This window comes from Aethalodelphis obliquidens, unplaced genomic scaffold (assembly GCF_003676395.1).
Source record: "Aethalodelphis obliquidens isolate GAN/ISIS:26980383/991018 unplaced genomic scaffold, ASM367639v1 scaffold7, whole genome shotgun sequence".
Taxonomy (NCBI): domain Eukaryota; kingdom Metazoa; phylum Chordata; class Mammalia; order Artiodactyla; family Delphinidae; genus Aethalodelphis; species Aethalodelphis obliquidens.
Window position 1 is genome coordinate 67827413 of NW_020837951.1, and position 24027 is coordinate 67851439.

The following is a 24027-nucleotide window of genomic DNA, read 5'->3' on the forward strand; positions in this document are numbered from 1 at the left end:
TTTCTCTTTTTCAGTAAAGTTTTTAATTTTTTTAAATTTATTTTATTTATTTTTGACTGCGTTGGGTCTTCATTGCTGCACGCCGGCTTTCTCTAGTTGCGGCACGCGGGCTTCTCATTGCATTGGCTTCTCTTGTTGCAGAGCACAGGCTCTAGGTGCTTGAGCTTCAGTAGTTGTGGCATGTGGGCTCAGAAGTTGTGGCACACGGGCTCAGTAGTTGTGGCACACAGGCTCTAGAGCGCAGGCTCAGCAGTTGTGGTGCACGGGCTTAGTTGCTCCGTGGCATGTGCGATCTTCCTGGACCAGGGCTCGAACCCGTGTCCCTTACATCGGCAGGTGGATTTTTAACCACTGTGCCACCAGGGAAGCCCTTCAGTAAAGTTTAATTCAGCAAACTTGAATCTTTAGTTGTCCAGAAAAGGATTGGGTAATAAATGTGGTAATCATAGAGTAGATAGTCATCAGCACTGTTCAAAAGAATATGTATCCCTTGAACAATTCAAGAAGAAACTAAGAAGGAAAAATGAAGAATTTGTTTCCCCATAAACAAGATACAAGAATGTCCATAACCATTACTGAGCATTAATCATTTGAGTATCTCCTTCACATCAACCTCAAGAGATTATCATGTCTCTTCCTTACTGTCAGGAAACCTAGAGTTCTGTCCTGGCTCTGTGCTATAGTCATATGTTGATCTTATCCTCAAAACTTTAAAACCCTTGTCTTTATTTTGAAACCAGAATGACAGGGGAACACAATGAGATTGTTGCCAAGTCATAGAATCTTGAGCTGAAACAACCTTAAAGATGATCTCATTAAGTAGTTATTCATTTTTTTTAAGCAGAACTCTTTTATTAAAACAAAAATATAAGAAGTAAGATGAAAGCTAAACAGTTTTGGTTGAAGGAGGGTGAGTGTTGAATGTCTGCCAGCTGGTCTTCCATCCTCTCCCCTGCAGTCCTTCAGGAAAACCTTAGCAGTCCTCTACAGCACAACTTGAACACTGACTTAGTCTAACCTCATTTCACAGATGGGGAAAACTCAGGAACTTTCTGAGTTCATTGCAAATGAATAGCAGATTCAGGACCCCTTGTTCATTGTTTTATCCATAATCATAACAACACTTATTGAATGTTATATTTGGGCTAAGCACTGCTTTAAATTCTTCACTTGCATTGTTTCATTTATTCCCTATAATAAACCTCTGCGGTATAGGTACTGCTAAGATCTACTTATTTATTTATTTATTTTAATTGAAGTATAGTTGATTCACCATGTTTCAGGTATACACACACACACATATTCTTTTTCAGACTCTTTTCCATTATAGGTTATTATAAGATATTGAATATAATTCCCTGTGCTATACAGTAAATCCTTGTGGTTTATCTTTTATACATAGTGGTGTGTATCTGTTAATCCCATACTTTTAATTTATCCTCTCCCCCTTTCCCTTTGGTAACTGTAATTTATTTTCTATGTCTGTGAGTCTATTTCTGTTTTGTAAATAAGTTCATTTGTATCATTTTTTTAGATTCCACATATAAGTGCTATCATATATTTGTCTTCCTCTGTCTGACTTCACTCAGTATCATAATCTCTAAGTTCATCCATGTTGCTACAAATGACATGATTTCATTCCTTTTTATGGCTGAGTAATACTCCATTGTATATGTATATACCACATCTTCTTTATCCATTCATCTGGGGTTTTTTTAAGATTTTTTTTTGATGTGGACCATTTTTAAAGTCTTTTATTGAATTTGTTACAATATTGCTTCTTTTTTATGCTTTGGGTTTTTTGGCTGCCAGGCATGTGGGATCTTTGCTCTCTGACCAGGGATCGAACCTGCAAGCCCCTGCATTGGAAGTCGGAGTCTTAACCACTGAACCACCAGGGAAGTCCTCTATTCATCTGTTGATGGACATTTAGGTTGCTTCCATGTCTTGGCTATTGTAAATAGTGCTGCTATGAACATTGGGGTACATGTATCTTTTCAAATTAGAGTTTTTGTCTTTTCCAGATATATACCCAGTGGTGGGATTGCTGGATCACATGGCAACTCTATTTCTAGTTTTTTAAGGAACCTCCATGCTGTTCTCCATAGTGGCTCTATCAATTAATATTTCCACCAAAAGTGTAGGAGGGTTCCCTTTTCTCCACACTCTAAGATTGATTTAATAGATAAGAAAAGTAAGGCAAGAGAAAATAAGTAAATTGCCCAAGGTCACACAGTTACTATGTTGTCTTCCTAGGCTTCAATTACTTCATCTGTAAGGAGCTGGATAATTTGTGAAATGCAGGCTCGTGTGCACCTTAAAATTCTATAGTCTTAGGATTCCAAGTGGTGAGACAGGTTTTTCCACCATAAATTGTTCCTTCAGAACCAGTTGCATTCCTCTGAGACTTAAATATTTGAGGTCTACAGAGGGAGATTTTAAGATGCAATTGTTTCAATTCACCAGTCAGGTGAGTCTGATTACCTTCCACCTATGATCAAGGACTGACATTGACCCAGTGTCTGTTGATGCAATAAGTGGTGTGGTGGTGGATGAGTGCTTTTTTTTTCTTTTATAGAGCTTTTTTTCTCTTTTAATTAATTAATTACTTTATTTATTTGTTGGCTGTGCTGGGTCTTCACTGCTGCACTCGGGCTTTTGGCTATTTGCAGTGAGTGGGGACTACTCTTCATTGCAGTGCCCAGGCTTCTCATTGTGGTGGCTTCTCTTGCTGCAGAGCATGGGCTCTAGGCTTGCAGGCTTCAGTAGTTGTGGCGCACGGGCTTAGTTGCTCCGCAGCATGTGAGAACTTCTCCGACTAGGGATCGAACCCGTGTCCCGTGCATGGGCAGGCGGATTCTTAACCACTGCACCACCAGGGAAGCCCCAGAGAAGCCCCTGGGTGAGTGCTTTGTAGTTAGAGAACAATAAGGTGGTGGGAAGAGGTGAGACAAAAAACGTTGAGAAGATTATTTAGTAGTAGAAGTAGCAAAAAGATGTTGATTTTGCCTGTTAAACTCCTATAAGAGGAGTTTAAAAACAGGCCAGTGACAGCAACAGTGTAGTATGATTGAGTCAATATGATAATGGTAAATTTGGAGCAATTTTTGTTATGCAAATAGCATAAATCTATTAACAATAGGCAAATTTTTGTTTTACAATCAACTTGGTTAAAAGCATAACTTTTCGCATGAGAAACAAAACGTTAGCCAAATAATTCTAGAACTGTTGAGAAGACTTTGTAAACAGAAGAGCAATATCTTTATAAAGATAACCAGTGCTTGAACTTTGACCAATGTATCATACATAGAGATGATTGTATCTGACATCAAAGTACCGTGACTCATGGATCTTCCTTACTTCATTGTTTCAAACAACATTTAAACTCAAGGGTAGTTCACTACTTTCCTTGGTTTGAATTTCCTACACACAGGGTTAGATTTTCTTATTTCTCTGTGTACACATGCCAACCTAAAGAACCTGTTTTTCACTCAAAGAGTAAAATTACTGTGATTTTTTAAAATATGAATTATAATTTTGTTCTGCCTCTGACATTTTCCTCCCTTTCAGCCTCATCCTCTCCCCCATTCACAGTGTATCCTTTGCTCCAATAATTCCCAATTTCTTAAAGTTCTCCAATACCAAACCCGTCACATCTTTATACCTTGGTACGTGCTGTTTCCCCTAAATGGAACACCTTGTCTTCTTTCTATTCTTGGCCCAAAGGGCCTGGTTAATTCGTATTCACCTTTTAATGTTCAACTCACATATCTCTTCTTCTCGGAGTACCTTACTTTTATAAAACTGCAATGAATATCCTTGTATATATCTTTTTTTTCTTTGTACACATTTGTGATTGTATCCTCAGTGGAAATTATTAGAAGTGGAATTACTGTGACAAAGATTATTTCCTTGAGAGTTCCCTGGTGGTCTAGTGGTTAGGATTCTGGGTTTTCACTGCCGTGGCCCGGGTTTGATCCCTGGTCGGGAACTGAGATCCTGCAAGCTGCGCTGTGTGGCCAAAAAAAAAAAAAAGATTATTCACTTGTACAAGGATCTTAATATACACAAAAAGTAGTCAGGTATGATAAAATGTTTATGAAGTCAATCAGTTCCTGACTTGCAAATGACAGCACAAACAACTGGCCCCTTTTGTTTCACCCTTCTTGCCCCTGAGCTCTCCTGGTGCTGATACTGCTTCCTTTTCATAAATGGCCCTGTTCCTGTTTCAGGGAGAGCCTGTAAAGATCTGGCCCAGCTTCTTTTCTTGTTCTAGAAAGCTCCTCTTCTACCCCTTTGTTGCCCTGGAGCTGTCCACCTGCCTTACCCATCTCCTACCCCTCCTGCCAGGTGGAGGCTCTAGGCTGCAGAATATAAGTTTAACAGGAGCCAAATGATCAGATTTCAGGGACTTCAAGAGGCCCTGGAGCTATGATTTACGACATAAGTGGCTTTCAAAGTAATGCCCTAGGATTTTTCGGAGATGCTCTAAGGGTCTCTAAGGGGAGAGAGGGAAGGGAAAAAAGGCCAAAGCCAAAGCTCTAGGTGCCCTGTCCTGCACGCCAACCAGGGCCCAGTTTGTTTTATATGTACTGTGCTCAAGTGAGTTTTCATATAAAGAAAAACAAACAAACCAAAAAACTCCAATGCTTAAAAAAAGTTTTAACTTGATTTATGAGTTTGCCAAGCTTTGGTGGACTGGCCTAAGTAACCTCACTCCACCATTAAGTTTCAACTTTGGTCTCTTTTGAAAAATGCATTCATTCATTTATTCCTAATGTGACCCATTTGCCCTGGTTTCCCTGAGATTTTCTTGGTTTTAGCGCTGAAAGTTCTATGTCCTGGAAACCCCACTGATCCCAGGCAATGTTACCATATTCCATTCATTCTTTCCACCCATTTATTAAAAAAAAAAAAAAATCACTGAGCAGTTTTCATGTGCTGGGCACTGTACGAAGCACTGGAGAATAAAGAAATACTTTGACAAAGTCCCTGACCCTGAGTGATTCACACAGTATTACGTTCAGAAGGACACTAATACTCAACAAAAAAACTTGGTAAATGATATCTGAGAGCAGTCCTCAAATGTTATATGTCTTCCATCATAGAAAAGAAAATTGAGTATACAACCAAATATATTACATCTATCAATTACACTCATGTTCATAATAATAAAGAGCTAAAACTATATGACACTGCTAAGTGCCAAGCATTATTCTAAGCACTTTACAAACATTAACTCAATTAATCCTCATAATAGTAGGCACTATTATTATATTCACGATGGATTTAAAATGGCTGCAAATTCTTTGACATACTTCCCATCAGGAGATCTAATTCCTCGTCCTTTGAAGCTGACCTGACCTTAGTCACTTACTTGGTTAATATAATGAAGCAGAAGTAATGTTCTGGGACTTCTGATGTTCTATTATTAAATGCTGTGTTCTGGGGGAAGCCAGATGCCAAGAGAAGAAGCCCAAGTTAGACACGTGGAGAGAGAAATACCAGAGGAGCCCCAGCTATTACAGCCCTCCTAGCCCAGATGTGAGATTCAGGAGTGAAGAAGCCTACAGATAATTCCATTCCCAGTCACCATATGACTACAAGCATATGACAGATTCCCAAATGAGGACCACCCAGTGAGTTCAGTCATCCCCCTAGATTTTGGAAGATAATAATGAAGAGGTGTTTTAAGTTACCAACCTTTAGAGTGGTTGGTAATGCAGCAATCAATGATTGGAACGATATTCACTTTACAGATGAGAAAACTGAGACACAGAATTTTTGGGGGGGGCCATGTCTCGCAGCATGTGGGATCTTAGTTCCCCGACCAGGGATCTAATCCTCACTGCCTGCAGTGGAAGTGTGAAATCTTAACCACTGGACTGCCAGGGAAGTCCCCAAGACACAGAATGGTTAAGTAATTTTTGTCCAAATCAAAGACAGCTAGCAAGTAGCAGAATCAGGATTTAAGCCCAGGCAGTTTAGCTCCAGAACCTGTTTTCTTAACCACTGAACTGCCCTGCCTTTACATTTAAAAACTTACACACACACACACACACACAGATATATTTTAAAATTTCTAATTTTTTCTTTCTGTACCTATCAGGGATCACACTGGTCATTCTGCAGGCACTGTTATAGTTACAAAGGAATAAGTTAGTAAGTCAGTGAGGACCATTGGGGGCAACATCACAGAGAAGGACATCTAAGCTGGATCTTGAAGAATGTCAGAGATTATTATGCAAGAAATGGGGACAAAGAAATCAGTAGTAGTGAAAGACTGTGGGGTACAAGGAGAAAGGTGTCATGAGCTGATGTTGGGAAAGTGTGCTAGAGTCAGGGAGTGAAGGGTATTTACACCAAACAAAGGAGTCTGGATTTCATCTTATGACCACAGAGAGCAATTAAAGGTTTTTCAACAAAGATATAATGTGATAGATAAGAGATAATTTTGGTGGCAGCGTGGAGACAGCTACAGAGAAAAAATAGAGAACAAATAGATAAACTGATGTAGACCAGGTACAAGAGGATGAATACCTTAAGAAGTGGGAAAATTGGAAGAGATGGGCTTGAGAGATATTCCTGAAGTGTGACTGACAAGATTGGGCAACCAATTAGATAACAGGGATATGAGAGAGGCCATCCTCTTAGATGACTTCAATGACTCTGTAGTTTGGCTGACTGGGTGAAACTTCACCTGCAACTCAGTAATGCTTCAAGAGTCAGTGTATTACCTCCTCTCTGAAGACAAACAGGTTTTCGAAGCAAACTGATTATTCAGAACAGAGGTACAGATCAATGGGGTCAGAGAACCAAATTACTACAGTTTCTAAAAACACAGATGCCAAGGACAAACCCTCCTCAGTCAGAATTCCTTGGATAGCACTTGGGAATTTGTATTTTTATGAAGTTCCCCAGATAACTCTGCTTGGCCAAGCTGAGGAACTACCACTCTAAGGGTTCTTCTTAGCTTCTCAGTTCATTGAAGGTTAATATTTCCCAAAAGGTCCATCCCCAATTGTCTTCTCATCCTATGCACTCTGTCTGGACTATCTCATTAGTTTCAACAGCTTCAACTATCATCTGTATACTAAGGACTTCCAAATGAAATCCAGGTCTTTCTTCTGAGCTTTATCTTATTATTTCTACCCTCAGCCTGAACATCTCTACTGGGATATGCATTGGCTTTATACAAAGAGCTAAAACCCCAAATAACATCATACTTAATGGTAAACGACTGCTTTTCCCCTAACACCAGGAGCAAGACAAGAATTTCCACTTTTGCCCCTGCTATTTTTTCATGCTGTGCAGCTTGCAGGCTCTTAGTTCCCTGACCAGGGATTGAACCCAGGCCCTTAGCAGTGAAAGCGGGGAGTCCTAACTACTGGACCACCAGGGAATTCCCTTGCCACTGCTATTCAACATTGAATTGGAGGTTCCAGCAAGGGCAACTAGGCAATAAAAAGAAAAAAATGAACACAATTTCTGTTTGCAGATGACATGATCTTGCATATAGAAAATCCTAAGAAATCCACAAAACTATTAGAACTAATAAATAAGTTCATCAAGGTTGTAGGGGACAAAATAAATTTAAAAAATCATATTTCTATACACTAGTAAGGAATAAGCCAAAAATGAAATTAAGAAAACAATTGCATTGATCATAGCATCAAAAAATAAAATAGCTAGGAATACATTTAACAAAAGAAATGCAAATTGTGTACTCTGAAAACTACAAACATTGTTGAAAGAAATGTTAAAAGACCCAAATAAATGGAAAGACATCCCATGTTCGTAGATTGGAAGACTTAATATTGTCAAGATGGCAATACTCCCCAAACTGATCTACACATTCAACACAACTCCTATCAAAATCCCAGCTGTCTTCTTTGTAGAAAACAAAAAGATGATCCTAAAAATAATATGGAAATGCATAGGATCAAGAATAGCCAAAATAATCTGGAAAAAGAAGAAAAATTTGGATGACTCATACATCCTGATTTCAAAACTTAGTACAAAGCTATAATAATCCAAACAGTGGGGTACTGGCACAAGGATAGACACATAAATCAATGAAATAAAATTGAGAGTCTAGAAACCCTGACATTTACAGTGAACTGATTTTCAACAAGGATGCCAGACAATTCAATGGCGACAGAAAAGTCTTTTCAACAAGTGATGTTGGGACAAATGGATGTCACAGGCAAAAGAGTAAAGTTGGACCCCTACTTTACAACATATACAATAATTAACTCAAAATGGATCATAGACCTAAACGTAAGAGCTAAATAAACCTCTTAGAAGAAAACATAGGTGTAAATTTTCAGGACCTTGGATTAGGCTATGGTTTTTAGATATGACACCAAAAGCACAAACAACTAAAGAAAAAATAGATATATTGGATATTACAAAATGTATAACTTTTTTGCTTCAAAAGACACCTTCAAGAAAGTCAAAAGACATAGATAAGCAACAAGGATTATACTGTATAGCACAGGGAATTATAGCCATTATCTTGTAATAACCAATAGTGGAGTATAATCTGCAAAAATACTGACTCACTATGCTGTACACCTGAAACTAATATAATATTGTAAATTGACTATACTTCAATTTAAAAAAAGAAAGAAAGAAAGTGAAAAGACAAACCATAGAAAGAAAGAAAATATTTGCAAATCTTATTATCTGATAAGGGCATTCTTCATATATTCTAGATATATGGCAAGAATGTAGAAAAACTGGAAATCTTGTACACTGTTACTGGGAATGTAAAATGGTGCAGCCACTATGGAAAACAGTTTGGTAGTTCCTTCAAAAGTTAAACATAGAATTATCATATGACCTAGCAATTCTACTCCTGGGTATATACCCAAGAGAATTGAAAACTAGTACTCACACAAATACTTATATGCCATTCTTCATAGCAGTAGTATTCACATTAGCCAAAAGGTGGAAACAACTCAAATGTCCATCAACAGATGAAGAGATGTATAAAATGTGGTATATCCATACAACAGAATAATGTGGTATATCCATACAACAGAATACTATTCAGCCACCAAAAGGACTGAAACACTGATAAATGCTACAACATGGATGAACCTTGTAAACATGCTAAGTGAAAGAAGCCAGACACAAAAAGCCACATATTGTATGATTCCACTTATATGAAATATCCAAAATAGGCAATCCACAGAGACAGGAAGTAGATTCGTAGTTTCCAGGGGTTGGGGGAAAGGGGCATGGAGAATACAGCATTTCTTTTTGGGGTGATGAAAATGTTCTGAAATTACATAGTGATGATGGTTGCACAACTCTGTGAATACACTAAAAGGCATGAGTTGTATACTTTGAATTGATGAATTATATGGTGTATTAATCAGGATTTTCCAGAGAAACAGAATAGGATATATATGAAGATATACATGAGGCAATTTATTATAGGAATTGGCTCACAAGGGCTGAGAAGTCCCATAATCTGCTGTCTGCAAGCTGGAGAAACAGGAAAGCCAGTGGCGTAATTCAGTCTGAGTCTGAAGGCCTGACAATCAGGGGAGTCAATGCTGTAGGTCCTAGTTTGGACATCCCAGCTCAAGACAAAGGGAATTCACCCTTTCCTCCTTTTTGTGTTTTATTCTGGCCCTCAATGGTTTCGGCGATGCCCACCCACGTTCCTCATTCTACTGAATCAATGCTAATCTCTTCCAGAAACACCCTGACAGACACACCCAGAAATGTTTTGCCAGCTATCTAGGCATCCTTTACCCCAGTCAAGTTGATGCATAAGCTTAACCATATGGTGAATGAATTATAGCTCAATAAAGCTGTTAAATTTAACAAGATTCAAGAGAAAATCAGTCAATGGCTATGTTTAATTTCCAGTGTAAGGGTTGGAAAAGTATCATGAAAATATAATGGAGATTGAATGGGTAATGCAAGTTCTGTCTTTCTAAGTGTAAATTTTATAGTTTCATAGCATGAGTTGATGACTAACATAAAATTCCACCACTAAGGAGTATTTAATATTATAGTTAAATGTTCTAAGTGTCAGACTTCCTTTCCTTAGCTTTTCTACAGATGTAGAATTTTAGATCTGGCTCACACTCTACAATTAAATGAAAATAGAAAGATATGACTGTGAAATAAGATAAATTCGCAGGTAGCATGGTGAAATAAAATGGTTTAAAATTTTTTTATATATAAAACCATTCTTCAAAGAAGATTCAGCTGGAAGTCTAGCATGTGGAACAGATGAAAGTATCATAAATAGAGCTCCTTCAGTTAAGGTATGGAGGGAAGAAAGCCTTTGCCTCCACTGCTCCAAACAAAAGCAACTCAGCACAGCCACGTCTAAGTACCATGGAGCACAATTTAAATGGTGTGGGAGGGGGCTTCCCTGGTGGCGCAGTGATTGAGAGTCCACCTGCCGATGCGGGGGACACGGGTTCACGCCCTGGTCCGGGAAGATCCCACATGCCGCGGAGCGGCTGGGCCCAGTGACCCACGGCCGCTGAGCCTGCGCGTCCGGAGCCTGTGCTCCGCAGCGGGAGAGGCCACAACCATAAGAAGCCCGCGTACCGCAAAAAAAAAAAAAAAATAATAATAATAATAATGGTGTGGGGATTCAGCATCCCAGTCTTTGCTAAGGTACAGAAACTCCATGGGCTTCTGCTTCCTAACTGTCACGTGAAGGGGTTGAAGTAAAACTTGAAAGCGCCTTCCTATTCTCAAAGTTTATGTGACTCTAAAACAGCTAACACAAAGTCTAGTAGCTATTGGCTTCTGAAATGTTTACCAATCACTCAAGAGCTTAAGGATTTCCAACCGAGATCAAAACAAGGCTTGAACTATACCCACCTTTCCCAAACCTATAAAATAAACAGCAAACTTTGGATGAAAATAGAGAGCAGGGGAAAAGCTTCTATCAAAGTCAGTGAAATATGGTCTGAACAAAGGGCAGCTGGTTTCCATTGCTCTTTCTTATCTCTTAGGTAAAGGTAGTTAATGGGCCATAAATACAAACAGAGGATCTGCGTCTCCCAGGAAGAAGGAAGGAAAGGAGGGAGGCAGTACAGTCCTCTCTTCCAGGTGACAGCACCTCAAGGAAAAGCAGAACAAAGGGGTTCCTACTGAGACTAGGAACTGGCCTCTAGTCAGACAGCTGTGGGACAGGTAAGTACTTGATGTCCTAAGAACAAGAAACCAGTTGAGGAGTTGGCAGGGGCGGGGTCGGGGTGGTAGTTGGAGCAGGGATTGTGGGGCTAAGGTGCTGCCAAGATGGGGAGAGACTGTGTTGAATGAGGAACATGGCAGCCCTCAAACAGAAACACCCGAGGAAGAGGCTCAGCAGATCTAGCCCTAGAAATGTGGTCTAAGTCATTGGTACTCAAAGTGGGGTCCACGAACCAGCAGTGTGGGCAGCACCAGTGCACTTACCAGAAATGCAGAATCTCAGGTCCAACCCACAGCTACTGAATCACAATCTAAATTTTAATAAGATCCCTGGTGACTGTGCCTTAAAGCTTGGGTATAGCTGGAGTACTAGCTTCACAAAGACATCAACCATACTGGCTATACCTAGTGACAGGGAAAGCTGTGGAGCACTCAAACTATTGGATCTGCGTTCCATCAATCTTAAGAAAGAAAAGGCTAAAAGTTAAAAAGAAAAACAAAAACAAACTTCATGCTAAAAATGACGAAAATCATCCATCAATTCTGGGGAAAGTCAGTATAAGCATAGATTAATTCTAATTAATCCTGGTATGTGATAGGTAAAGATGATATAAGATTAACCAATCCTAAGAGTTCTCATCATAAGGAAAAACTTCTTTTTTTCTTTTTGCCTTCTCCTTTTATTGTATCTATATGAGATGATAGATGCTAACTAAACTTACTGCGGTTATCATTTCACAGTATATGTAAGTCAAATCATTATGCCGTACCTTAAATTGATGCAGTGATTTATGGTCAGTATCTCAGTAAAACTGGGGGGTAAAAGATTAATCACTGTAAATAAAGAAGTGGAATTCTAGCATTCTTACTATCTAGTAAATCTTCCCTGTAAGACTCTTGAGGGTTGGGTCTATATCTATTTCACTTATCTAACACACTGCCTTACATGTAACTAGCACTAAATAAAGAGTTGAATAAATGAATGAAGACACAATCAGTACTTTAAAGATAAATTTTATGAAATGTGAATTATATCTCAAAACCCCCCACAAAAAACCCAAGATACAATTGGTAAGAGTGGCATGCCAGAAACACCAGACTATAAACTCCGTGAGGTTAGGGCCCACGTCTGGTTTATTCACCACAATATCCCTAGCACAAATTTAGCATATGCCTAGCACGCTGTGGGAAATACATGAGTAAATGAATGGATGAATAAGTAAATGGAAGACAAATAAATTTTCCATGAATATATGTGAAAATGCAATAGACAACTAGCTACCCTTGGAGGAAACTACCCCTTCTTTTTTTTTTTTTGCGGTACGTGGGCCTTTCAAAGGCCATATTAGAAAAGACGGTACGTGGGCCTTTCAATATGGCCTTTCAAAGGCCATATTGGCCTTTCACAATATGGGTCTGTCTTACACATTCTAAAATATTTTTATAAATGCTACTTATATAGCAGCATTATCTATAAAGAAGTCCATCTGCATGAATCCTGCCATGGCAGTCCTAGGCAATACTGGGAAAATAAGTTTATATTTGACCCTTTCAGAATTTTTTTCTTTGCGGTAGGCGGGCCTCTCACTGTTGTGGCCTCTCCCGATGCGGAGCACAGGCTCAGGATGCGCAGGATCAGCGGCCATGGCTCATGGGCCCAGCCATTCCGTGGCATGTGGGATCTTCCTGGACCAGGGCACGAACCCCTGTCCCCTGCGTCGGCAGGCGGACTCTCAACCACTGCGCTACCAGGGAAGCCCTCAGAATTTTTTTTAACTTAAAAAATATTTTAGTGTGACATTTGATACATACCAAAGAATGTGTTATAAGAATATGTGTTCCGCTTAAAAACAAGAACATTATCAATATCAAGATTTACTTCCTTTGGGACCTTATACCAATTTCTGAAGGAGTCTGTTTTCTAGCTACCTGGCATTAATGTAGAAGGTTTGAGAAATACATGTTCAGTTAGGTGCTACCTGCTGAGAGTAGCTTTAGATTTTTACCATCCTTGGATGTGTAAACATTTTTATAGCTTTTTTTTTCTGATAGTAAAAGTGTACATATTCAATATAGAAATTTTTGAAAATAGGGAAACATATGATGAAAATAACCAATAATAATCCTATTGTCTCCAGATAATTGTTAACATTTTGAAATACACAGGCGTGCACACACACATACATACACAAATACATTTTATTAGGTGTCTTGAGCTCCTTTCAAAGACTTAAAGAAATGAGTCCCTCCAGTGGAATTTCATGCCTTGTGACAGGCTGGTGGGAAACTGAAGGCCTTAAGGTTTTCTCAAATTGTACCAAAGAAGACATTTACATTTACAATATGATAGCATTATAGTGATACTCTCAGATATTCAGTTATTAAATAATCCAAACAGCTCTAGGCCCATGTTATGGGTGTTAATAATTTAACATTATAATTCAAACAAATTAACATTAAATTCATTTACTCACAATAAGCTAAGAGTGATTCAGCCAAATTCATACCAAGTAACCATGTACCTGATGCTTTATTATTCACGTGTTCACAGATATAAATTTCTCTGGAGTGATGGGTGGTGATAAAATCAGAACACTTTTAACAGTGAAATGACACCAGAACAGAGCCAAGGTACAAGGAAACCTTAGTTCCTTCGAATAAACGGAGAACCAGACAAGCTGTGCGGGCCAGTGTGTCTGTATCAGGAGAGTAAATGAGGAGATGAGCGCTGAATGAATGACAGACAGGTTTCAAGTGTGTGTGGTAAACGTCTTTTCTAATTGAGCGATGGCAACTAGTCTAGCAGGTTCTTCTTGTCTCCCTGGGGGGAAAGCCTGGACAAACAGATAATTCTTGCACAATGTTTTCTGGATTAACAAATTTTGGGTTTTATGTGAGGACCCTCCACCTAAGAAGAGATCCTATCTAGAGACTAAGACATATGCTTTTCTAGCTGAGCTAGTATTTCCCCTGTGGTTTTAGTCTCTAGGACTTAGGAAATAATATCTCAGTTTAAGAGGTGTGTCGGTGGAGCTTGTCAAGTTCAGAAATTTGAATTAAGATACCAGGTCAGGAAGGAACAAAAATGAAAAAGTATGACAAAGATAGGATCCAAAATAAACTAAAATCAGAGTCCAAAGCTAAAGTCATAAATCACAGTGCCAAGGCTAAAAACGCAACAGTAAGATTCAGACTCCAAAGAAAGTACGGGAAGACTGGTGTCAAATAGTAAGCGTCTGTATATTTTTCTAAAGAGAGTTAAAAATGTAAACAATTGCCTATGTGAGTGGATCTGGTAAGTTCAGAGGGAGATGAGGTCACTTCATCTCTCATGAAGCCAAAGTTTCCTATCTGGCAGCCAACCTTGACATCTGACTACATCAGCCAGTATAGGTATTTAGCAAACAGTGTTAAGCAAATAAATTACATTTGTTTACATTGTTATATTGAGGAGGAAGTCCTGGGCATTAATTTTCATTTGTGATGTCTGTAGGTAGAACACACTGCGTGATGCGCTTGAAAGAGGTCATCGCTTGTAGATTTAACAAACAGAGAATTACCATTTGTACGCTGTAACAAGCTAGAGCCAAAAATCTAAACATAACAGCCCAACTTGCAAAAGGCACTTGCCCGTTAATCATGTATGTGCTTAATAGTTTTGCTGGGTTTGACGTAGCTTCAGGTTTCAAATTCAGCGTTCTGGTCATTGTTCCTTTGCTTCATGGCTATAAATAATGTTTGGTGTTATGTTGATTAGGGCCACACAATCCAAAAACTGGACTTCAGGAGCAGGGATGATTAACCAAGAGGAAGATTAACACATTTTTACATCCCTCTTCTCTCTAATATGAAACATAGAGGGGCTATTGTTAAATACTGTTTAGATAATACCCCTATCAGGCAAGATTTTGCTGAAAGCATACACATAAGCTAAATATAATACTTTTACCACATTTCAAAATATATCATATTTTGGTTTACGCCCAGACCAAGTGGGAAGGCTTCTTTCTAACTGACCCTGAATATAAGTCTTATAAAAGGTCTCCTGCCAAGATGGTCCCCACACGTCAGGCCAAACTAGTCTCAAAATTCCTCTGGTAACAAGAGCTCAATGAGGTTTTTCTCCAGCTTAATGAAGTCCATACTATTCTCCTGCTACACAAAATTACTTCAAGAGTTAATTGAGGTTTAATTTTCTTACTACCCTTTACCCTCCAGATCAGTGAAAGGCCCTTACCAGTTTCTTCCTATTGCTTTGTTCTCTTTTCACTTGGTTTGAGAATAAAGAATAAAAGAGATGATAGTCTCAAAGAGAATAAAGAGATAATAGTCTCAAAAACACATCCTTGTATGGCAGGGAGTCATTTGCTGTTCTCTTAAAAAGTAAGCAAACCTCTCTTACCGATAGCAATCCTGCTGTTCTCGTTTGCTTTTGTTTCCTTCACGGTCTACTTCTGATACACTGTCTTATATTTTAACATAGCCTTCATTTAAACATTTTAAGCTTTTGTTAGATGATTATAATATGTGTTCGTTGAAAATACAGTTAAGCAAATGGAAGAAAATAAATTCTCCGCGACCTCACCAATCTCAGTGGCAGTGTTTTTCTATGCATATGTGTATGCATATTCCCACTAATTTAAAAAGCAATCATCTGTGCATACTATTTTTTAGCCTGCACTTTTCCATATAAAAATATATTTTCAACATGATTCTTAATATGATGCATAGGAGTCCATCTCATAGACGTTTTACAATTAAGTTGTTGAACATTTACTATTTTAAATTATTTTTAAACTATTGGATTTAAACAATCCTGTAATTACCTTAACTAAAAACTAAGATGTAGCCTTACTTTCTTCGTTAAAATTTCTGCAAATAGACTCATTGGATAAAAGTTATGCATAGTTTTAAGCCATTTAATAAACACTGTCAAATTGCCCTGCTAAAAGTACTACGAATTAACACTTCTCTTTTAGTTTATAAAAATGCCTTTTTCCCAACACCACTACTTTCTCTTTTTTTATTCCTTTTCCCCCCCTCCTCTTTGCTGATCTACTGGATGAAAGGCAATATCTCACTGTTTTAATTTGTGTTTTTCCCTATTACCGGTAAATGCAAATATTTATTTGTCATATATTTGTATATATTTATTTGCTGTTTGTATTCATCTGAATTGTCCTGCATTGTTTTTGTCCATTTTTCCCATATAAATATCATATTTTACGTTATTTCTTATGTAAATGTGCTGCTTATATTTTTATTATTGATTTGAAAAAACTGGTTATATTAATAATAGTATACCTTCATATACTTATTACAACCTTTTGTGTAAGGAAGTTTCCCAAGCTAGAAAAATCCAAAATATACATTAGTAAGTGGTTGATTAAATACATTATCGTTCATTCATATAATGGAATATACAAGGCAGATGTTAAAAACAGTAAAGTAGCTCTATATATGCTGACAAAGAAAGATGTCCATGATATAGCGCTCAGGGAGAAAGACTAGATGCAAAATATTACTAAGAATGATTCTTGGTTTGAAAAAGTTATGTATTTAGGTACACACACTATATGTGTATATATGTATTGATAAAGGTCTGGAAATACATAATCCACATTATTAAAAATAGTTACCTATGAAGTAAGGGATTGAAGAAAAGAAGGAGACCCTATTTATTTTATACAATTCTGTATTGCTTGATGTTTTTATGTTTTACAATGAATTCACAATGAATATATACTACTTTCACAACTGAAAAATGTTAAACAAGAAAAATGGAACACATTTTAATGTAATCATATCTTTTCCTGTATGGTTTTTACCTTTTGCATCAGGCCTAGAAAGATCTTTCTTGTGCCAGGATTATAAAGTTATTTTATTTTTCATTTTAGCATTTTTATGGCTTTACTTTTTGACATTTACACCTTTAATCTATTGCAATTTATTTTGCTGTGGTATGAGTCACAAAGCAACACTAATAAAAATTCATCGTTTTTCAACTTTATCTTAATGTAAATTATTTTCTATCCTTAAATCTGTCTCTTGAGTTAAATATTCTGTTTCACTGATCCGTCTTCCTAGTTGAACCCTGATACCACACTTGTTTTAATCTTCATAACTTTAAATAGATTTTAAAGTCTGATAGGTAAACAAAAGATAATCTATGGTCTGAAGTGAAAATATTTACAACACATATAATGAAAAGGTGGTAAAGATTCCTAACATGTCAAGAATTCCTTTAAGATGTTTTAGCTGCAAGTATCAGAAACTTATCTCAAAAGACCTTAAAAAGAAGGAATTTTACTGACTCACACAAATGGAAGTCCAGAGGTGGATAGGGCTCTAGGTTCAGTTCAATCACACTCTGGCTCCATTTCCTTGTGAATTTCTCTCTTTTTCCCCCACGTAATTTGGCTCTGTCATCAGAGACTGGCTTCCCTTATTATCACCAGATGGCTTCTAGCAGACACTAGGGCATGTTTCCTCCCAAACCCTTCCCTATAGTCCACTTGTACCAATTTTGGTAATCTGCCAAAACCCGTGTCTAGGGTTGATGCTTTGTGCTGATTATTTGTACATGAATTATTCCCTGGCCCTTCAGTCCACATCCCTATTTACTTCCCTACAGAATTCTTATATCTTAGACACTTAAGACACAGCTCTTCTTTCATGCAATACTTTTGTGAGAATTCTCTTCTATGCGGAAATAATCTCTCATTGTGACTTACTTGATTTGGAACTCTATAGAAAAGCCAAACATGGCTCAGTTTCATGATAGAGCTGCTTTATTTTACTGTACTATTTTTATAACACTTGTTTCTATGGCTAAATTACACTAATGTGATCTACTGACCTCAAGAAAGCAGATATATTAATTGACAATTTCCTTTTGTATACTGTAGTCAATGTCTAAAAACGTATCTTTATTTAAAGGCCCAAGTTGAGGGAACATAAATTAATGCTGGCCAACATACTACAATTTTGAATCATGAGTGACTATTAAATGAAATCTATTCAGCATATTACTTGAAATTTAATTGGGGGTAAAAAACACTTCTTAGATTAATTGAAACTAACAGTGAAAATTTTTAAATTATAAGATATCTCATGCAATGTTAGAATTTTTCTCCGTGTTCAGTAACCTGGAACTAATAAATTGCTATGTAATAATGACTTGCAAGAGAAAAGATAAGTACCTTTATATATAAAAACACTAAGTGATACATAAATCCAAATGAAATAGATTGGAACATTGTTATCAAAAGTGCTTTAGGCATAATATTCTTGGACCATATTGTAAAGGCAAAAAGCTATGTTACAATAAAGTTGAGTTTTAGTTTTTTTGATAGCAGTTTGCATGTACTATTTGAATAGGCTTGTAATGAATGATCTTCTGAGATCAGAAGGACATACTGAGGATTCTCTTGCAAATAAAAACACAAATGTCAGGATTAATGGATATTCATTTGTTACATAAATTACAACAAATAATATTTTAAATTTAAGTAAGAACTGGCAGCTCCAGGTGTACAAACTTTGGGATAGATGGGAATCACTTGAGGTAATCTACTCAAGATCCCTGCTTTCACACAAAATGCACCAAACTCTCCCCAAATCTCTTGTCAATTTCTTCTGCCAGTGTTTAGCCACATCAAATGAGAACGTTCTTCCCTAGGGAAGCAATACTGATAATGAGCCAGTCAGAGTCAGATAAACCTGGGATCAAATTTAGGCTCAACGACTTGAGCAAGTTATTTAATCTCTCTGAATTCCAGATTCCTTATCTATAAAGTGGAGGAAATAACAGTACCTACTTCATGGGGTGCTTGTAAGTCTTAACTGAGTTAATGTATAAAACGCACTTATCAAACTGCCTGGCAGCTATTATAATTAATTATCATTATTTACCAAGTTCTTATTCATGTATAATGCCGTGGTCAAAAAGCAAAAAAATACAGTTTCCCTAAACTGATCTTAAATAAATATTCTAGTTTTCTAAAGCTATTCAAATTTTAATCAAAATTGATATTAATTTATGCAAATTAATCTTTTCTACACTTAAAAATCCACTTTGATGTAAATTATAAATATACGCAAAGAATTTGATACATGCTCCTAATGAAAAACATTCCTGGAGACCAAAGAGTCATGTAACTCAGTCATAACATCCATATTCTGTTTAATTCATACACAAAACCCAGTTTAATCATCTTAGCCATGAATATTTACTTCCTGAAACAAAAAGGGAAGCTATATTTCATCTAGGTTTATGTAATTAATGACTTGAATTGATTAAAAAGAAGAAGAATCATGGCGCTTTAGAGTTTCTCAGCTGAGGACCTGATTCCGGTTGCCTAGGTAGGTAGTGGCATGCCTGGTACCCAAAACTCAAAACTCTTGACTCATTTCCTTCTAGGACTCTGTGCTATATCTCAAATGGAAAGAAATTCTAGGGTGCATTCAGTGATCAGTTTACCTGCAATAGCAAAAGCTATGGGAATTTAGCTCTTATATGGCTTCCATTTCTAGAACTCATCAGAATTTATATTTTTTAAAAAATGCATCAGGCTCAAAATGTAAGCAAAAATAGTTCTAACACTTGTTTCCCCCCCTTTCACTTTAATTGGGTAAATTAAAAGCAAGTGGCAGGGAGAAGTGGTAGTGGAGGTGAAGAAGATAGGGGAGGCTGGGGATGAAATAATGTTCTCCCTATGCATAAGGTCTTAAGTAATCAGAAAATTGGGCAAGTTACCACCAGTTCCAATTCCTGTCTCTTGGAACCCTCTTCAAGCTTCCAGCTAAGTGTCTTATAAGCCCCAAAGCATTTTACTTTTTTTAAAAAAAATTATTTATTTATGGATGCGTTGGGTCTCCGTTGCTGTGCACGGGCTTTCTCTAGTTGCAGCGAGCAGGGGTTATGCTCCTTTGTGGTACGCAGGCTTCTCATTGCAGTGGCTTCTCTTGTTGCGGAGCACGGGCTCTAGGCGCACGGGATTCAGTAGTTGTGGCATGTGGGCTCAGTACTTGTGGCGCACAGGCTTAGTTGCTCTGAGGCACGTGGGATCTTCCCGGACCAGGGCTCGAACCCGTGTCCCCTGCATTGGCAGGCGGATTCTTAACCACTGTGCCACCGGGGAAGCCCCACCCCCCCCCAGAGCATTTTATATTACAGTGTTCAAAGCTCACTGGCATCCCTGTTAACAATTGTAAATACCCTATCCGCAACAGCCCCCTTTCCCCTTTCCAGCATAATTTTTCTTCTAACATTTACCACCCTCTACCATATTATTTATTTTCCTATATACCTTGTTTATTGTCTATCTTCCCCCACTAGAATATGCAGGAATTTTTGTGAGTTTTGTCTTGCTGTATCCTCAGTGCCCAGAACAGTGCAGGCATACCGTAGATACTCAATAAATACTTACTGAATGAGTGAAAAATTACTAGCCCTTTGCCTTTTCTTTACTTAATATGAATGGTAATTTAGACACGTTTTCTGGCTGAATTATATACATAATTGTGGGCCTTTCTCTATAAGTAAACCCCTTTTCTAACATTTCGGCTCAAAAACCTTATTTTCAGCACACCAGAGCAACATTACTAATAGTGCTGTGATTTAGGTGCCTTCTGAGCAAACCAGTCTATAAGTCCAGCTCTAAAATAACTTTCATATGTTTAAAAAATTAAAGAGCTGAAGAATATTAGGATCAAAGTGAAAAAGAAAATAAGCTGTCATTGAACTTAATCTAAATAGGTAAAGTAAAAAATGCTTCTGAGTTTTGCCCCCAAATAGGATGGCATCTTCAGAAGCGTTACCCTAAGATATTGACTCTATCAATATGAAACAAGTTTGAACTCTGCCTAAAAATTCTGGAGATGCCATGACTGGCAAAATGCACAGTAAAAAAAAGCTTGTAAACCCTGAATGATAAAAAGAAACCTAGTACAGATTAGAGTACATATTAATGAGTCAGAACTCCCCTGAAACAACACTGCAGATGGTTCCTTGTTTATTTTTTACACTTTCCAGAAATCATTATCTATCCTTTTACATGACTTTTCTGAAATTAAAAAAAGCATTTTAAAAGATGGTGCTATTTTATAAAAAAAGAAAAAACAGCAAGAGCATACCAAAAAGCAAGATTAAGAACTTCTGACAGTATGGTTTCACTTTCTCTTTTCTTTTTAACCACTTAAATATTTCAAATTACCTTTCTATAATCTGATGTTCTGATTGCTGTAATTCCAACAGGTTAAAGAATGAAAACGACTTGATTGGTAAACACTGCTGACTACCTATAGTTAAAGGACTAATGCTGTAAGACTTGTTCACTTCTGGCCTACAAAGTCTACAGATCAGACCATCATCTTCAACAGGCTACTGATTCTCCTACAACCTGAGCTTCCACCCAAGCTAAAGCAAGTGTATAATAAGAATCCTTTCGAAAATCATGAAGCCAGATGATACCACCATGTTTATCATTCCTGTCATCATCTTCAGTCACTTTTCAAAATATAAGTCCTTTTTGTAATGGCTTTTTGTGCTGCCCACACTTTTGCTTCCCTTTCCCACTCCCAACCTCCCAATAGTGGAGAGGTTGAGAGTGCCTATGGGATGTTAGGGAACAGCTTCAGATTTCCTAGGATCTCCTTCAGTTACACCCATTCTTTGGTATGGATAAGTGACATTTTTTTCAACCAGTGACACTCCTAAGTTCCTTCTGTTATAAACGTTCTAGAGCCACCACAGCTCTTGCTCTTCCTTTACAAATCTTTCCACTCTGCCTCCTGACATTTTCCACGATAAACAGATTTCTGCTCTACATCCTTAACCTATTTACTGAGTACTTGCTACCTGGCTCTCTCCAGGGAATTCTAATTCTTCTATGAGCGTGTTGCTTGCCACTCTGTATTAGAGGCTGCTCCCTCTGCAGTAGGCAATGTAGCTGGAAGTCACAAATTAGGATCTCTATTTACATCCATTTCTGTTATTCTTCCTTTGTTTTATTTTTATTTATTTATTTTTTTGTGGTACGCGGGCCTCTCACTGTTGTGGCCCCTCCCGTTGCGGAGCACAGGCTCCAGATGCGCAGGCTCAAGCGGCCATGGCTCACGGGCCCAGCCGCTCCGCAGCATGTGGGATCTTCCCGGACCGGGGCACGAACCCGTGTCCCCTGCATCGGCAGGCGGACTCTCAACCACTGCGCCACCAGGGAAGCCCTATTTTTATTTTTTGGTAAAAATCTTTTCACCCTTGGAAGTAGTCATTCGTGACCCACTATCTAGCCCTGCTCGTGTGCTTTATTTTTCTGGCCTCCTGTTTGGATAAAAAGTACATCAAAGTTGGGGACTTCCCTGGTGGTCCAGTGGTTAGGGCTCCAAGCTTCCACTGCAGGGGGCCCGGGTTTGATCCCTGGTCAGGGAACTAAGATCCCGCATGCTGCGAGGCATGGCCAGAAAAAGGTACATCCAAGTAACTTTTGTTGGTCTCCTACTATAAGAGTTGGTGAATTTTTTCTGTAAAGGATCAGATAGCAAATATTTTTCTCTTTGCAGGCCATATGGTCTCTGTCACAACTCTTCAGTTCTGCCATTATAGTGCAAAAGCAGCCACAGAAAAGAGTAAACAAATGGGCATGGCTGTGTTCCAACAAAACTTAACTTATAAAAATAGGCATCAGGCTGGATTTGGCCCAAGGGCTGCAGTCTGCCAACCCCTGTCCAAGTACACGCCAGTCACTATGACAGGGCTTTACATACATTATCTCATGAGACAGCACAATGACAATTCACCTGTATGGCTGGAGTAGTAGACAATGAAAGTTCTTAGCATAGTGACTGACCAATAGTAAATGCTTGATAAATAGTTGTGGCAAATGATAATTAATCTTAAATGACTCTGCAAGATGGATATTTTATGCACGAGGAAATACAGACATTAAATAACTTGCCCAGGGAGTAAGTAAAAATACTAGGAACTTATTTACAAAACAGAATAGACTCACGGAGGGCCCAGAGGCACGTGTGAAGCCTCGGTTCTGCCCACTGAGGGGTCCTGGTAGCTTCCAGGCAGAGAACAGTGTTCTGGCAGAGATGACAAGGGTCCCACATCAGCACAGAGAGGACCTGGGCCTGCATGGGCAGGGTTGGGGTGACCCATCTTGCCAGTAAAGCCCAGCTCATTCTCTCTGACCAGCTCCCCACATTCCTGCTTCCCACTTCAGGCAAAAAGGCTTTGGCTCTCCCTACCTCTACCCGCAACAAAAGGATGTGCCTCCCTGACTTGCCCCCAAATGGCCAAGGTGCAGAGAGAGGGGGCCAGGAGTCCTGGACAGGCTGACTGCACTGGGGGAGCGGCCATGGTCAAGGAACTTCAAATGCCAGCTCTGCCTTTGCCGCTAAGATAGCCCTGGTGGGAGGGGGATCCAGGGTGCTGTCAGTGGGGCAGTGATGACATCTCATCCTGGAGCTCTGAGCGCCCAGCGCCTTCCCTCCCCTTCCCCTCCTGGCTGCTGGCTGGCAGTCGGTCCTGTCTACCCATCTAGATAGATGTTGCTGGGGACCCGCCATGTGTGCCTCGTGGTCATGTGTATCTTCCTCAAGGATGTTTTGCTGCTGTGGCTATTGTACTTGTGTCCCTCCTGTGCCATCTTCATGCAGCCGTCCATGTAACTGCCTGTCTTCCTTTTGCAGTTTCTGATGTTTGTAACCAGACCCAGCTGTGTCATTAAACAGACTTTCTTCCTGAGAAAAAGAAGAAAGAAAGAAAGAAATAGACTTACAGACATAGAAAACAAACTTAGGGTACCAAAGGCGGGGATGGGGGTGAGGTGGGGGAGGGATAAA

The 24027-nt window shown here is 38.6% G+C and overlaps 1 protein-coding gene across 3 annotated transcripts in view; it reads right to left on the reverse strand.

Moving 5' to 3' along the window:
* Positions 1-3090: 3090 nt before the first annotated feature.
* The window catches only part of LOC113620159 (splicing factor, arginine/serine-rich 19-like), a 29443-nt gene continuing 8506 nt past the window's right edge, over positions 3091-24027 (reverse strand). For 2 of the 3 annotated variants that reach the window (XR_003432677.1, XR_003432676.1), the window contains one exon: positions 22324-23925. Coding sequence is in view for 1 of the 3 variants with exons in the window: in XM_027105941.1 (XP_026961742.1) it covers positions 3932-4011; positions 23823-23925 (183 nt within the window). In the remaining 2 variants the exon portion in view is untranslated. Of the gene's footprint in view, positions 4012-22323; positions 23926-24027 lie in introns of those variants that run through there. The other variant, XM_027105941.1, reaches the window with a different exon arrangement.